Below are 17294 nucleotides of genomic sequence, written 5' to 3'. Positions count from 1 at the left end.
ATATAACATCTAAAGTTATGACAATTTATCTTAAATTGATACTAACTTAACTCAAATTAAGACAATAAAGACTTCAGTAAAAACTTAACTTTCACATAAAATACTTGTTTTGCCGAAAGCCTGCTTTCGGTTTTAAGGTTCGTTGGATTCACTGGCAAAATAACCACTCGTTTCACACAAATAAACAGCTTTAATCAACTCTTTAATGAAAGGTGATCTAACTTAATTTTAATATGCAATCATTAGAAGGAAAGGAATAAGAATATTACAGAAACATAACAGGGTATACATCACCAAACTGGGCCAACACCTACTTCCAGATCCAAACAGCAGCTGCGAAGTCCCGGGTGACAGCAATCTGGAGCCCCAGTTGGGAAGGGTCCAGGGCGGTGCATCCACCCCATGGGTGAGACTTCAGATTGGAGTTCTGGGGGCTTCTGTTTATAATTCCAGGCCGCAAACTGATATCATCAGTTCGCGTGCAAAAATGCAGCTCTGGATTCACTTTAACAGTGCTGTTGGTTTCACCATGTGAGTTGCAAGGTTTTCCAGATCCTGGGGGACTGGCCAGGTCTCCAGGGCTCAAGAAATTCCAAGACCCACTCCCTTTCTTATCGTAAGTGCCTTTTGACTTGCTAGCAGCAATTGTTAAGTGTGCAAGCAGGTGCGCAGCCCAGGAAGGGTCACAGGTCCAGCAGAGGCCTGCTTCTGCCTCTGAAGCCTGAACAATACTACTTTACTAGTTTTCCCAACAATACTCTACTCCTTTAAGCTCGGCTTCCCTCACTTTATGTTACTGATGACACAGTTATATCTTTATATATTGCATACCCATTAACATAGATTTATAATTATTTCTATGCATTTGTCTTTTAAATCCTGTGGAAAATAAAAAGAGTTACAAATCAAAATTTCAGTAATATTGATTTTTATATTTGTTCATAATTCGCCTTTACCAGAGAACTTTATATTTTCATATGACTTCAAGTTATTGTCTAACACTCTTTCTTTTCAACTTGAGGGCTCCCATTAGCGTTTCATATAGATCAGTTATAGTGATAATGAACTCCTCAGCTCTTGTTTGTCTGGGGGTGTCTTTATTTCTCTCTCATGTTTGAAGAACAGTTTTGCTGGATATAGAATTCTAGGTTGAAAGTTTTCCTCTTTAACCATTCTAAATATATTATCTTACTGCTTCTGGCTTGCAAAGTTTCTGCTGAGAAATCCACTGATAATCTTATTGGGGATTCCTGTAAGTATCTGATGCCTAGAACTTTATTTTTCTTTCTGTTCCTATAATCTACCCGAGTTGAGTCAGTTCGATGTTCTTTAAGAGTTTTACAGTACACTAGTTTAACTTTTTTGTATCATTGGAAAAGTTTTGTTTTTATTTTCTTTACCTAATATTAATATTGCTGATGAAATTGATTATATGATCTCACAATAAAGCTAAACAAAACAAAACAAAATAAAAACCCAGACCCTCAGTGGCATTTGAGGTAATGCAGTTATTACTCACATTTATGGAGTCAGGTGGGAATTGGGTCGGCACTGCTTTTCTTTGTTGGGTTTGCTGGCAGGTTTGGCTGTTGACTGGCTGTCAATCAGCTGGCGAGACTGACACAACTTAGCTCTTTTACACCTGTCCTTACTTTTCTAGCAGGCCAGACCTGGGGTATTTTCACGGTGATGGCAGAAGTGTGGGAGGCCCAGCCCTAACGTGCAAGCCCAGTTCAGCATCTGCTTGCATTACGTCTACCAACGTCCTATTTTCCAGGGCAAGCTCTACTATTTGCACCCATATCAGGAAGCGGGGCAAATCACCCCACTTATCATGGGAATACCTCAAAGTTACAAGACAAATGGCATGGACTCAGGAAAGAGTGATGAATTGGAGCCATCATTGCAATCTAGTATATCAACCTAGTTTCCTTTTATTTTATTTGTGTAGAATATACCTACCTCTCCATTAAAATTTCCCATGTACTTCTTTAAATAATTTATAGATAAGTTTCTTTTTTTATGAAAGCTGATTTTTTTTTTTTTGGTTTTTAATAGGAAGGCTTTATTACAGTTACATAATTGTTTATATATCATATATATTTCTCTTGTGTAATTGTATCATTTTGTTTTATGCTTTCTACTTTCTATATTTTTCATTTTCTTTGTGTCTTTTGTATATATACACTGTTGCTATACTTTTATATTATTTAGTGTGTAGAAATTTATGTGTACTGTTTTATATAGTGTAATGGTTAACAGTTAAGTTTTCAATATTTTTTAAAACCCATACTTATCTATTTATTAAATTTTTTTAAATTGACATATTTTGAATCCCCCAGTTAAGGAATTTTTGTACCACACTTACTTTCTCTATACCCCTTTTAACCTACATTCCCATTTTATTAGCATATTGACTTATACTAAATATTCTTATTAAACATTTGAACAAGAATAACTTCTGATATTGCTTTTTTTTTTTTACTCAGTTTCATGCTGTTTACACTTATATTGGTGTCTAACTTGTTTCTATGCTCACTTTCATTCTTTTTATACTGTGAGTTTTTATGGATCTTGTCTTCAATAAATCTATCATTTACTTAACAGTAATGATGTCAGGAACTGTACTTAGTCAATTATGGGTGGTATACTTTAGGAAGAATATAAAATTATTAGGCCACAAACTTTTGCACTTATAATCTTCATTTATTACACTTTTATCTGTCTGATGTATTGTTTTGGAAGACAAATCTGAAGTCACCATAACTTCATTCTTCTATTTGTACCTGGATTTTCTGCTTTGATATTTTTAGGATGTTTTTTCTTTCATTGAAACCAAAACTGGGTTCTAGGAGGTCTCTTGGTGAGTCTGATGAACTGATTTTCTCTAGGTCATGCTGAGCCTTTTTCAGCTTGCACACCCTGGTATGCAATTATTTCCTTAGTTGTTTTAACCTCTCTCTCCCCAATTCCTCCCCCACCTGCCAGGGGAATATTGATGATTTTTAATTTGATTCATTATTTCCTATCCCATATCTGTGTTTACCTTCATAATTTAAATATCTTTCTTCCTTCATTTTCTTACTATAAGGTGAGATTTCCAGGTTTTAGCATCTATAAAGTGAATTTTTAGTCTGCAGTTGCATTTTTACTTTTCCTGAAGTGGAGTATCTTGTTATTCCATTTTATCAGTTTGTTTTTGGCTGCGCCACACACGGGATTTTAGTTCCCTGACCAGGGATCAAACCTGTGACCCCTGCAGCGGAACGCAGAGTCCTAACCACTGGACTGCCAGGGAATTTCCTCGTTATTCCATTTTAAACTTAGCCTATTGTTTTTCGCCTCAATAAATTTTCTCTTAGTGGCCTCCTGTTTTTGAAATGTGGTTTTTCTTGCATTCTAATGAGGGTGCTAAAGAGTTTTCTGCTATTACTTCTGGATCCTGGTAATAGGCCATAGACTTTTCTGTTGAATGTTTTAAGTTATTTCTTTCCCTTATTTTATCACAGAGATTCCATTGTTTATTCCTCATTACTCATTCCAGGGCCAGGTAAAATCTACCTTGGCTTGGAGTGGACCAGCAGTTTGGATGTATCAATTGCATTTAGACTTCTCAGAGTTCCAGCTGGTAGGAAGATGGATAAGCACAATTCCCTACACAATTTGTACTGTGTAGTAAGCACTGATATTGCACTGAGGTTTATTCCTCCTCTCCACTTCCTCATTCCTTTGTACTTAGAACAAATGAAGTATCAAAGTTTTTCACTTGTCCAAGTATCTCTCAGCTGTTAATCTGAGAATTGAATGCAGGTCTTGCTTCTTCTTCACTGCCTTCGTCCTTTATCTTCTTCTAAATAATTGTGACAATGTCACAGATATAATTTCCAAACTAGATTGATGGCAACTAGTGCATATTATTATGGATTTACCAAATATATCTACATATAAAATATATATGTGTAGTTTTAAATATATATTTATATATGTTAAAATAAACATTTAAATGTATCAAATACCTATATATGTAGTGGCTTAAGCACATCATTATTTCTGGGCATTTAAATCACTTCTATTTCTCCAGTATTAAAATAATGTATATTCATTTTTCACATGTGTTCAGACTATTTTCTTGGGATAAATTCTTAGAAGTGTAATTACTGGCATAAACACTACTAACATTTTTGTGCATTTTTGATATATATTGACAAATTGTTTTCCCAAATCTTCTTACCAAGTTAAATTTCCAGAAGCAGTATGAGCATACATTCTCATTAAAAATTTTTTTTGAGATTATATGCTTATTTTGGAAAAAAAATACAATTCTTAAAAACTATGAAAAGAAAATAAAAAGCAGCCGTGTTTCACTGCCTAGTAATGACTATTGCTGTTGGTTTGGCTTAGTTATTTCATTTTCTGCTCTACTTCTTTCTAGGATGGATGGATGGATAGATATGTAGGTAGATAGACAAATAGGATGCACACATTGATGAAATTCTATATGATGATAATTAAGGTGTTTTAGATTTTTGTGTGATTATGCATAACCCTCTGATTAATGTCTTTATATTTTTTAGAGTTTTTTTTTTGTATTGGAGGATAGTTGATTTAATGTCTTTATATTTAATACAAATTATTTATTTCATTAATGTAAATCCTAGAAAGAAAATTAGGAAGAGTAAATATTTTTAAGATTATGTCTGTGTAGTATACACTTAGACACATATAAAATTTCAAAAGGATGTGTCAACTTATGCTCTCAGCATCCATGTATATGAATATTTGTTACAAATTTACCCTTCTAAGTATTATGTACTTAAAGGATTTTATCATTTTGTTTAATTTGATAGGAAAAAAATGATATATTTTTTGTTTTGATTGTGTTTATTTGATTACTAGTCAGGTAAAATATTTTTTTCCAATGCTTATTATCCATACCTAAATATTCTTCTGTAAATTTATTTTTTAATTCTTTAAAATTTTGGCTGCGATGGGTCTTCGTTGCTGTGCACAGGCTTTCTCTAGTTGTGGCGAGCAGGGGCTACTCTACGTTGCGGTGCGTGCCTTTCTCATTGCAGTGGCTTCTCTTGCTGTGGAGCACGGGCTCTACGCACGTGAGCTTCAGTAGTTGTGGCTCGAGGGCTCTAGCGCGCAGGCTCAATAGTTGTGGCACACGGGCTTAGCTGCTCCCTGGCATGTGGGATCTTCCTGGACCAGGGCTCGAACCCATGTCCCCTGCATTGGCAGGTGGATTCTTAACCACTGCGCCACCAGGGAAGTCCCTGTAAAATTTCTGTTAAAGTTCGTAGTCAATTTATGGGCTTTTATTGGTGTGTATAGCAATTTCCGTATTAACAATATTAACGATTTTAATCACACGGTTGCTATTTTGTACAGATAAAAATTAATTCTTAATTTTTAGCCAACCACATTTATTTCTATATTTCATTGTAAATTTTGAATACATCTAGTTCAAAAAGGTCTATTTAAGTAATCAGCGAATTACTTAAAACATTGTAGTTGCTCAGAAAATTATGTTAAAATGCTAATAAAGTGAAAACCTCCCCACCCTCCAAGTTCAATTTTTTTCTTTGCAACAGCAACAGGAATCGAATCAAATACTATTCCAATACTCAGCTTGACTGACTTCTTTTTTTTATTTCAGAGAATAAAGGACCATGCCTTAAATTCTCTCGGCTAAGTTTAAAGGATTCCTTCAGAGATCTGTTTAATCCCAAAATGGAGATATTTTTGATATTGTATACAAGGAACAACCCGAGCTGTGCTGAGTCACTGTTTGAGCAGGATAACTCACTTAATGTTAAATTCAACCCAAGAAAGAAAACAGTCTGGCTTATTCATGGATACAGACCAATGGGCTCCACTCCACCATGGCTTCAGAACTTTGTGAGAATTTTGTTGGACCAAGACGATATAAATATAATTGTAGTAGACTGGAACCGAGGTGCTACAACTTTTTTTTACAGTAGAGCGGTTAAAAATACCAGAAAAGTTGCTGTGAGTTTGAGTAGGTACATTCAGAATCTTTTGGTAAGTCTGGAATTTTATGTGTTATATATGTTATACAATATACAGTATGTTATATAATACTGCAAAGTAGTAATAAAATACCATTTTCCTGTAGCATTTAGAATTACTGCATTGATATGCTAACGTATGCAGCCATCTTTTCTTTGTGTAAGGATAATTCTATACCTAGACGTGACCTTATTTTTTAAAAATTATCTTAAGGACTCTATTATTGTGTTTTATCTTAAAATCTTTTAAGATTTTTATTTTTTTATACTTCAGGATAATGTAGTGATTCTGTGTGCACAGAGGGGATAAACTATATAATCATTAGATTTTTTAGATATATTTTCTAAGGTATGTCTAAAATGTTTCAAATTAATCAAGTGTGCGTTGGTAAAAGTGAGGGGAAAACAGCTTGAAAAGTAGCATACTTTTGCCAACAGTGGAGGCAGGTCTCAGTTCCATTTAGGTTTATCCAGCATTTAGGCCCAGGGTTGGGACGAGTCAAATAAATTCAGGCCAGTTCTAGGTCATCTATAGTTTGATTGATCTTTGACTGCCAAGTCAATACATATGAAGATCCATGTCTGTTCTAGAGGGAGGTGGTAGTGGCGGCACGCGAGAGAAAGAAGGGTGATATATCATTTGGGGACATTCTTGAGCTTGAAATCGCCTTTGAGTTGTGTTGTGCTGAACTTCCAAGCCTCTGCTGAAATCGAGCAAGCGTCATAGATCCAAGAAGCAGTTGCACATAGTGGTTGGAGTCAGACTGGAGGGGTTCAAAGACCACCAAATCCATATCATCTGTGTGAGTTGGAGCAATTGCTTAACTATTCTGCCTCATTTCCTTGTCTATACATTTGGCATAACAAAACTTTCTAACCATATTTTATTTAAGTATTAAATGAAATTAATTCTTAACCAGAACTTGGCATATAATAACCATTGAATAAAATCAGCTATCATTATTATTTTTACATCCTCAAATTTGGACAAAACCAAACCATGCCTCTGGAGACAGAAGAAGTAATTGATTCACCCGTTCTTACTGATAGTCTATAAATTGCATAATTGATTTTTCCTTTTAGCAGTGGTCTTTTCTCTAATTAATAAATATGTACCTCAAAGTATGGAAGATGTGAATGTTAAATAGAGAAATTTAGGAAAATTGTAGTATTAGATTTCTAACAGTGCTTTTGCTTGCGAAGTCTCCATATTAAGGAGAAGGGATGAAAAGTTCAGTAGCACTGAAGTTGAGAGTGATACTCCCTGGAGGTTCCAGGCATTTGTCTGAGAAATTTGAAGAAAATTATCATTGTGTGCCTGGAAAACCTGAATCTAGTTTCTCATTAGAGTAAATGTTCCACATCTTTCTGTAAGCCATTGGATGTGTCACTGTGTAGAATGGACCATGACCTGCTTCCTGAGAGTGTGGTAGAAGAAATTCTTCCTCATTTAAGCTCCTAATGCCCCCATCCCCCTCTCCTGGGCTGAGACTCTAGAAGGTGTTCAAAACTTGGGCTTGGGGCTTCCCTGGTGACACAGTGGTTGAGAATCTGCCTGCTAATGCAGGGGATAGGGTTCGAGCCCTGGTCTGGGAAGATCCCACATGCCGCGGAGCAACTAGGCCCGTGAGCCACAACTACTGAGCCTGCGCGTCTGGAGCCTGTGCTCCGCAACAAGAGAGGCCGCGATAGTGAGAGGCCCGCGCACCGCGATGAAGAGTGGCCCCTGCTTGCCGCAACTAGAGAAAGCCCTAGCACAGAAACGAAGACCCAACATAGCAATCAATCAATAAATCTTTAAAAAACAAAAAGACAAGAAAAAAAAAACGGGCTTGGAAGATCAGACTCCATTACTCTCCAGCTTGTGTTGGGGGAAATCACTTAAAATCTCTGAGTCTCATTTTATCATCTCCAGAGTAAGGATGATTTTTCACACGGTTTGGTCTTCCTAAAGTTTTTGACACAATCTACAGATAAAAAAGGGAGGTAGATTAGTTTATATTTTGGAGTTGAACAGACCTGGATTTCAAGTCTTTTTCCCTTATAGTAATAAGTATATGAGACTTTGGGCAACTCATTATCAAACCGTATTTATTCAGCATTTAATAGGTGCTGGGGAAAGTTTTAGGCAATAGGATAAAAATATGTAACTCATAGGACTATTGTGAATATTACATATGAGATTTAAAAAACACATACCAAGGTAGCTAGCACAAAGTAAGTTTTGTTATTACTACAAAATGCTTTATTAATTAAATGTATTATTTTGCATATGCTATTCTAGATAAAAATGACAACGTTTTCTAAATTTTTAAATAAAAATTTAATGGTATTAAAACTGTGTACAGAAAAATCAGATATTTTATGGAAAAAGTTGAACAAAGATATAGTTATTTGAAATTATAAAATCCCATTCCCTGTCTCCCAGAAATAGATTAAACCAGAAGAAATAATGAATTTTAGAATATTGATACAACAGGCATAATTTGTGATTTTCTGAAATGAAAACTGTAACATTGTATTTTGAATTGCAGAAGCATGGAGCATCTCTTGATAATTTTCATTTCATAGGTGTGAGCTTAGGGGCTCATATTAGTGGATTTGTTGGAAAGATATTTCATGGTCAAGTTGGAAGAATAACAGGTAAAATATTTTTGACAAAATTAATATTTTAGTACACTTTTAAGCATCAGAAGTTATTACTTTATTTAACATTTAACAGGGGCAATATTTAAGGAAAGGAAATGATGCACAAACTTTTTTTTTCTATATTATATTCAAATGCTGATCTTTGTTTGGTTAGACTCTTACGTCTTACTTATTTCTTAACCAAACTTAAGTTACCCATATAGAAATGGGAGGAAAATGATTAATTTCTGCAGTCCCATATGAATTTTAAGGACACATTATTGTAACAATCCTAAGGAAAGTTTGGCCTATTAAGTGTAAAACTTTTTTCTTGTATTAACTAAGAAGATAACCTATTACCATGTACTTAAATTTTAGAAACTTTAATGTATTTTAATTCTTTTAACAATTTTACTTGAACACTAGAAGGGAGAATCAGGAGTTGATATCCATGCCTGAGGGATTCTGGACTCCAGCTCTCCTTGTATTTCCTTGACAAGGTTACTGCATCCACAAAGCTTAGTAACCAAATAATGCTGACATGGACGTTCAGGCTTCCCTTTAGGAATGGTGGTGATTTTAAAACTAGAAGGATAGTATCCCTCCCCAGTTAATTTAGCTTTTTAGAATTATTGAGATCTATTCCCATAGATGATTTATAATAATTTCAAATGTTAATACTAGAGTCTTAAGTTAACAAAGGGGGAGGGTAGAGGTGAATAACTTGTTTAGATATTTAGGATCTTTACAAACCTTAAGTATACCTTACTTACTTTGATCAGTTTTAACTTGATTCTCATTATATGGATGTGAAAGTTGAGGTTAACTGAATGAATGCAGGAGGGTCAAAAAGTTAGTAACAGCTAAGCCAGGATTTATACAAACGTCTCTAGCATCCAAAGCCCATTCTCTTTCAACCACCATACTAGCTCAATTTGATCTGCTGGTAATCCTACTTTATTTTAAGGTGTGTTGATTCACATATTAGTCTAGTTTGAATGGTTCCACATGCCAAGCAATCATCAAGGTTTAAAAAGCCAGCAAATGCAGTGGTTCTACATCAGAACAATTTATAGGAAGAGAGAAGTTTCTGCCTCATTCAGTAATGTGGGGCAAATAAACTAGGGATAACAGAAGGTACTGAGATAAAGCAATATTGTATTTTACTTTTTAAGATGATTGTTGCCCTATTGCATAGATGTTCTCAAGGCATTGCATTTCATGTCCGCCTCACCTTTTTTGACACACTGCAGTAGGTCATGAGCTTCAAATTTTTATTTAGAATTTCAAGTACACCAGAAATAATATCTATATTTTATGAAACTTTTAATATATTTTTCTTATGTGTATGTGGGAAACTTTTGTGAGAAATGAGTGATAAGCTAATGATAAATATGTTTTATTCCAAGCTCAAATTGCACTTAACATTTTAGACCTATAGAGAGATCCAGGATGAGATGGTGCAGAACGAAGCTCAAGACAGGACCAGGATAGTATTTATTATTTCCCCTCCTCAGCAGTAGTAGTAGTTACTTTCTATTAAATAGAGATTTACTATCAGTGTATTCCTAATTACTTCTTAAGTAAAAATGCTGAAAGACCCCACAGTATTTTGCCTAGGCATCTGTAGTGTGGCTTAACACTACATCATTGATGAACTCTGAAGACTGGAAAAAAGATCATTCAAATAAAGAAGATACTTGCTATTCATCTAATTTCATTTATTGTTAGATTTGTTTTTGGACAGGTTTAAGCTAAAACTGTATAGGCTCATTATGTTTATAATGTAATAATAATGCAAGCATATGATCTACTGAACTCTGTAGTATGACTTGATTTATAGATTAATAGCTTCTTTCTTGAATTTCAGGTCTTGACCCTGCTGGACCACAATTCTCTGGAAAACCATCAAAGGGCAAATTAGATTACACTGATGCAAATATTGTGGATGTCATACACACTGATACCAATGGTAACAATGTAGGATTTATTGCTTAATTATTTGAAAATGGAAAAGGAGATGTAGACACTGGGGAAGAGGAAAACTTAATAAGAGAGAGTAGTGGATGATGTGATAAGACTGTAATTCTATAATGATTATATTTCCCACAAGCAACATTTCTTGGAGTTAGTGATAACCTGTGGTGTCCAATGGAACTCTTTGCCTTCAGCTTTCCTCCTTCAGGTTTCAAGAACTGTCATGTCATCCTAAAAAAACTGAAATTTGATAAAAAAATATACTTCATCCTTTTCATGCTATTAACAATTTTATTGATTTGATTACAACTTTCCTCATGCTTAATGTTCCTGATGCATTTAGATTACCATTCTCTCCTCTCATTTTATCACTTTGTTGTATGTCAACTCAAACTGAGCACAGATCTTCAGGCACAGAGAGAGTACTTTTCCCTAAAGATTTTTAATTATTTTCCTCAAAATGTCTAACCGACTATTGATCGTTTTGGCCAGAGTGCATTGGACAGACACTATCAGGTAATATTTTAGATGGCCCAGATCCCCTTCCTGAATTGAAACTGATGGTACTAATATTTATTGAGTACTTCCTATATACCAGGCACTTCAAGTTCTTTATGTGAATTAATTATGGAATTCTCCTAAGTCCCCATGAGTAAGTAAACGTTATCATCCCCCTTTTACAAATGGAGAAGAGGCTCAGGTCAAGGTGACAAGGCCAGTAGGAGGCAGAGTCAGAATTTGAAATAGAATCTTCTGATTGCAAAATCTGCACTTCACCAGTATGCTGCTGAAATTAACTGGTAATTTACATGTGTTGTGGTTGGGGTGCATGGGGAGGATATAGTGCTAAGGCAGAGACAGAAGGAAGTGACACAAAGACTGCTCCCAATTCCCTATTTCCTCAGGTTTATTTTCTCTTTGGTCCAGGTAATTTATTTTCTCCCATATTATTCTGAATTTACCCTGTGGTGATCCATACCAATGATTTTGTGAGATATATAAATACCATTAATGCCATAGATGACAATTTTTCAAATTCTATGTCTATATGCCAGTGGGCTGAGCCTATAATCAGAACAATTATGCTCTTTATCTAAGAGCATATGAATCTAAGTTCATCTACATCATACAGAGAGTCAGTGCCTAAGTCTCATAGTTCTGATACCCTCAACCTTTCACGTTTTCTTTATCTCTAGCCCTGTATATCAGCTTAACATTCCCACACACAGCACACCTAGTGCCAATTACTCTGCAATTTTGAACTCTTCTTTTTGAAATTCCAACTTCAATTCTGCTTATGGCCTTTTGAATTAGCTCTTCATACTTTTTATTGTTTTTGTTTGCATTTTTGACTTTTCCTAATAAACTGTTTGGATTGTCTTATATTCTTAATATCTTTTGATGACTCAGCTTATCAAATCTAACTTGCCACTAGATGCCACATAGTTAGCACCTTTAACTGATCTTTTTATGACTATCACAAATGAGGAACACAGATTTTTGACACTGCATATTCACCTGTCTCAAGGAATCTCTGAATGAGATACTGCCCTTTCCTTAAATACTAACCTATGAGTGAATTTTCTACTTGCCAGTAATTCTTGTCCTTTTTCAGTTGTATATGTTAAGGAAGCTATGTTGCCTTTCATAATTGTTGATTAGGTAATTTGAACAAACATTCCTGCTGCGATATCAGGAAAAAATTACCAGTCTAATATCCAGAAGACAGAAAAATTACAGGGAGGTGAACTGGTAATTTGGAGTCACTTTTCTCTGGTGCAGAGAATATGGGAAGTGTTTTTGAAACCCTCATATGAGGCTTGTAAAACATCTTATACTACCTTTTGGGACCCCAAAGGGTAGCACTATAGGAATAAAGGTAAACTTGAAATAAACCAGCCTTTTTATAATCTCTAGCAAAGCTTTTAATAAGCTGAAGTTGCCAGAAAAATCTCATTTACTGTGTTTTGTTTAAGGAGCTCTTGGATTGTTGGACCTGCTAGGTGCCTGATAGAAGCCAATAATAGTCCTTTTTTGTAGGAAGATCACATCATCTTTGGTCTCAAGTTATTTTTATAAATATATTTTTAAATGTCTAGCATCCAAATAAAGATAGCCAGGTACACTTGAAGCAAGAAACATGCATGAGAACCAACAGAAACAATAATCAATAGAAACAGACCCATAGGCTTTCAACTATTGGAATTATTATACACTGGCTAAAACATGCTTAATATTTTCAAAGAGATAAAAGATAAGATTGCAAATATCAGCAGAGAATGACATTTAAATATAAATATGACCTATTATATTTGATAAAAATAATAAAAGTTTTTAACTTAAAAAATAAAATAATTGACAATTATTGAATGGGTTTAACAGAAATTTTGAATCAGGTAAAAAGAGAATGCGAGTGACTTGGAAAATAGGTAAGAAGTCTATTTCTAGACTATTCTAGTCTATTCTATTTCTAGAATAAAGTAAAAGGGTACAATACGGAGCAAAAATCAAAGAGAGCAGAAAATACAGAAAGGTAAGAGGTACATGGGATAAATAGTGAGAAGGTCAATCATGTTTCATTCAAATTCAAAATAAAAGGAGAGAAAAATGGAACAGAAATGATATCTAAAGATAATATCTCAGAATTTCCAAAAACTGAGGAATTATAATCAATAAAAAAATTGGAATGCACAGTTAATTCCAATATGAATAAATAGACATCCTCATTGGGACACATGATAGTAAAGTTACAGAAAAGACCACATCAAAGCATACAGCATAAAATTAAATGAATAAAAAATGACCCAAATTACAACTAGTTTCTCAACAGAAACAGTGGAAGCTAGGAAAGAATAGAGTTATATTTCCAATATGGTGAAAGAAAATAGCTGCCTAGTATCCCAATCTGTTTCAGGAAAAAAAATGGAAACTATATAGTTTCAGACAAGTATACACTGAGAGAAATTGTCATCAAAAGAAGGAAAATTATCCTTTGATGGCTATTCAGGAAGGAAGAGTATTGAAAATGATAAAATACAGTTCAATCTAAATGGATGTTGATGGCATAAAACATTGTTATTGTTTTATGGAAGTCAGAATATAGAGAGAGAATTAAAATACATTACAAAAATAGCATATTTTGGGGGCTGTTAAATGAAGTTCAAGCATTTTTTGTTCCTTTAATTATATGGAAGAAAGGTTAAAAGTAATTGTCAACAGTTGGTATTTATAAATCAAGGCTTTCTGTTAAATCTCTAGGTATCCAAAAAGAAAAGAGTAAAAGAGTATATAACTTCCAAACCAATGGAGGACAAAAGGGAATAATTTTTTTTAAGTCCAAAAGAAGGCAAGAAAGGAAAGAAAGAATCATAAAGATCAGACAAAATAAATAATATGATGGTAAAATTAAACCCAGCTATACCATTAAATGTAAATAGCCTAAATTAAATTTAGGCTATTAGATTCAATTAAAATATGGTGTCACACTTAGTTAAAAAGACAAAAATTCAATTATGTGTTATTTATTAAAGACATATATAACAGTAGGAAGCAGAATATTTGAAAGTAGAACATTGATATGCAAATATTATCCACCAAAAGGTGGTGAATCTACATACATTAACTTAGACAAAAATAATTTTATCTCAAAATTAGTAGAAACATAGAAAGGCTTAAAATTATAAAACTTTCAACTCACCAGGAAGATAGTTTGTATATACCTAATAACATGGCTTCAAATTACATAAAGCAAACTTTACACTATCCCATTGCAGAAAGAAAAGTAACTGCACAATCATAGTGGGAGATTTTAATTAGAAAAATTGATCTAATGGACATTTATAAAACATTATACCCAACAACTGGAGAATATACATTCTTCTAAAGCACCATGGATATTTTAGAGAAACATTATACACTGGGCCTTAAAAATACTCTCAAAAATTTCATAGAGGGGGAAGCATAAAAGGTAATATTCTCTATATTCAAAGCAATTAAACTATAAATAAATAAGAAAAATATAAGTAGAAAATCCATATATTTTTAGAAGAAACATATTTTTAGATAACTAATGAGGGAAGAATAAATAATAATGGAAATATAAAATATTTTGATTCAATAGTATTAAAGTTACTACATATTAAAATTTGTAGGAGTCAGCAAAAGCCATGACTAGAAGTAAATGTCCAGTTACAGATATTTTAAAAGGCTGAAAATCAATAATCTAAGCATCTATCTTGGGAAATTAAGAATTAAACATAAAACATACCTATAGATATTAAGAAGCTGATGATAAACATACAAAAATGGAACAAAAATATCAATTAGAAGTGATTTAAAAAGCCAAAAATTTGCACTTTAAAAAGACAACATTAATTATTTAAACTTTGTGTCATTTTTACCTTCTTTCAATAAAATGAAAGGAACATAGAATGCTTGAACTTTATATATCACCCTCCAGATTAATGAGTCCTTGGAGAGAAAAAACAGAAAGGACAAGGAGAGAAAACACAACTAATATCAATACTAATAAAGGAGATAGTGTTACAGATACTATAGGTATTAAAATCATCACAAAGCAAGGTAATGAACAATATTTTGCAAATAAATATGAAAATATATGACCATATGGTATGATATATGAAATATAAAAATTCTTATGAAAAGCAAAAGCATTTACCAAACTGACAAATGAAAAGGGAAAATTTGAAGAGTTTTTTAACTATTGATAAAATAGAAGCTGTAATTTAATGTGTTCCATCAGAGTAAATTCCCAGGCAAGTTTTTGTTCTCTACCAAACAATTAAGTGATAAATAAGGCCACTGTTTCACAAACACCTTCAGATAATAACAAATAAATAGGAAATGGTTTGCAACCTTTTTAGAAAGCCATCACAAACTTAATGTCAAAAGTTGAGAAAGACATTGCAGAAAAGACAGTTTGCTGGACATTCTCTGTAATAATCATAGATGCAAAAATTCTGCAGAAAATATCACATTAGTAAGCCAGCAACATATAAAATTGGTATTGAATCACATCCATTTAGATTTATTATCAAAAAGCAAATTTAGTTTAACATTCAAAAATCAATTTCTTAATTCATCTCAGCAAAAGAATAAGGGAGAAAATTCATTTAATAATCTCAATCAAATGCAGAAAAAGCTTTAGGGAGAATTTATGTATAGCAAAAACTGGAAAATTGGGAAAAGAAGTAAAATTCCACAATCTGTTAAAATATATCTATTCAAAAATCTGTAGAAAATGTCACGTTGATGATGGAATTTGGAAGACTTTCTTTTTGAGACTGGGAACTGGACAAGGATGCCTAGTCTAGTCATCCTGAGGCAACATTTTACTGGATGTCTGAAGTGCAGTAAGGGGAGAAAAGTATTAAAAGATATAAAAATATAAAATCATTTTCAGATGATATGTTTGCATACATAGATAACCCCAAAAAATCTCCAGATAATTAACTAGAATTCACAGGAAAATGTAGCCAGGTTGTTGAATATAAGCTATATATACAAAATTCAATTCTTTCTAGAAACCAGCAATAAGAGTTAGCAAATAAAATTTTAGAATTATACCATTTTAATAAGATAAAATATAACGTACCTAGAAATAACTCTTAAGAAAATTGTGCAAGTGCTCTATGCAGAAAACCATAAAACATTGCAGCCAAAATAAAAAGGAAATAAACCACACATATGAATGTATCGTATACATGTCAATTTTTTGCAAGTTGACCTACAGATTCAATGCAATCTTTGTCAAAAGCCAATATTTTAAAAATAACCTCACAAGCTAATTATAAAATTAATATGGAAATGCAAAGGGTCAAGTATTGTTATTCTTTTTTTTAAAAATTAATTTATTTCTTAATTTTTGGCTGCGTTGGGTCTTTGTTGCTGCGCGCGGGCTTCCTCTACTTGTGGCGAGTGGGGGCTTCTCTTGTTGTGGAGCACGGGCTCTAGGCACACAGGCTCCAGTCGTTGTGGCTAGCGGGCTCTAGAGCGCAGGCTCAGTAGTTTTGGCGCACGGGCTTAGCTGCTCCGCGGCATGTGGGATCTTCCCGGATCAGGGCTCGAACCCATGTCCCCTGCATTGGCAGGTGGATTCTTAACCACTGCGCCACCAGAGAAGCCCCTGTTAAAGTATTCCTGAAGAAGAAAAAAGTGCAAAGACATGTGCTTCCAGATATCAAGTCTTATGAAATGGTAGTAGTGAAGACAGTGTCATTAGTGTAAGGGTGACAAAAAAGTCAGTAAAGGACTTCCCTGGTGGCGCAGTGGTTGAGAATCTGCCTGCCAATGCAGGGGACACGGGTTCGAGCCCTGGTCTGGGAAGATCCCACATGCCGCGGAGCAACTAGGCCCGTGAGCCACAATTACTGAACCTGCGCGTCTGGAGCCTGTGCTCCACAACAAGAGAGGCCGCGATAGTGAGAGGCCCGCGCACCGCGATGAAGAGTGGCCCCCGCTTGCTGCAAGTGGAGAAAGTCCTCGCACAGAAACGAAGACCCAACACAGCCATAAATAAATAAATAAATAAATAAATAAATAAATAAATAAATAAATAAATAAATAAAATTAAAGAGCAAATCTTCAAATCAACCAAAGGGAAAAAAAGCTACATTAAAAAAAAAAAAATGATGA

General features: G+C 34.0%; 1 protein-coding gene across 6 annotated transcripts in view; it reads left to right on the top strand.

Moving 5' to 3' along the window:
• The window catches only part of LIPI (lipase I), a 100104-nt gene that overhangs the window by 12688 nt on the left and 70122 nt on the right, over positions 1-17294 (top strand). For all 6 annotated transcript variants that reach the window (XM_082460479.1, XM_082460480.1, XM_082460478.1 and 3 more), the window contains exons 2-4: positions 5663-6048; positions 8570-8678; positions 10534-10635. In XM_082460479.1, the coding sequence (XP_082316605.1) occupies positions 5737-6048; positions 8570-8678; positions 10534-10635 (523 nt within the window). In that variant the 5' untranslated portion in view covers positions 5663-5736. The remainder of the gene's footprint in view (positions 1-5662; positions 6049-8569; positions 8679-10533; positions 10636-17294) is intronic.

The sequence above is a fragment of the Balaenoptera physalus genome (assembly GCF_965194825.1).
Source record: "Balaenoptera physalus genome assembly, chromosome: 4".
Classification (NCBI taxonomy): Eukaryota; Metazoa; Chordata; class Mammalia; order Artiodactyla; family Balaenopteridae; genus Balaenoptera; species Balaenoptera physalus.
The sequence above is the reverse complement of the archived record's forward strand: the minus strand, read 5'-3'. Positions and strand labels throughout refer to the sequence as shown.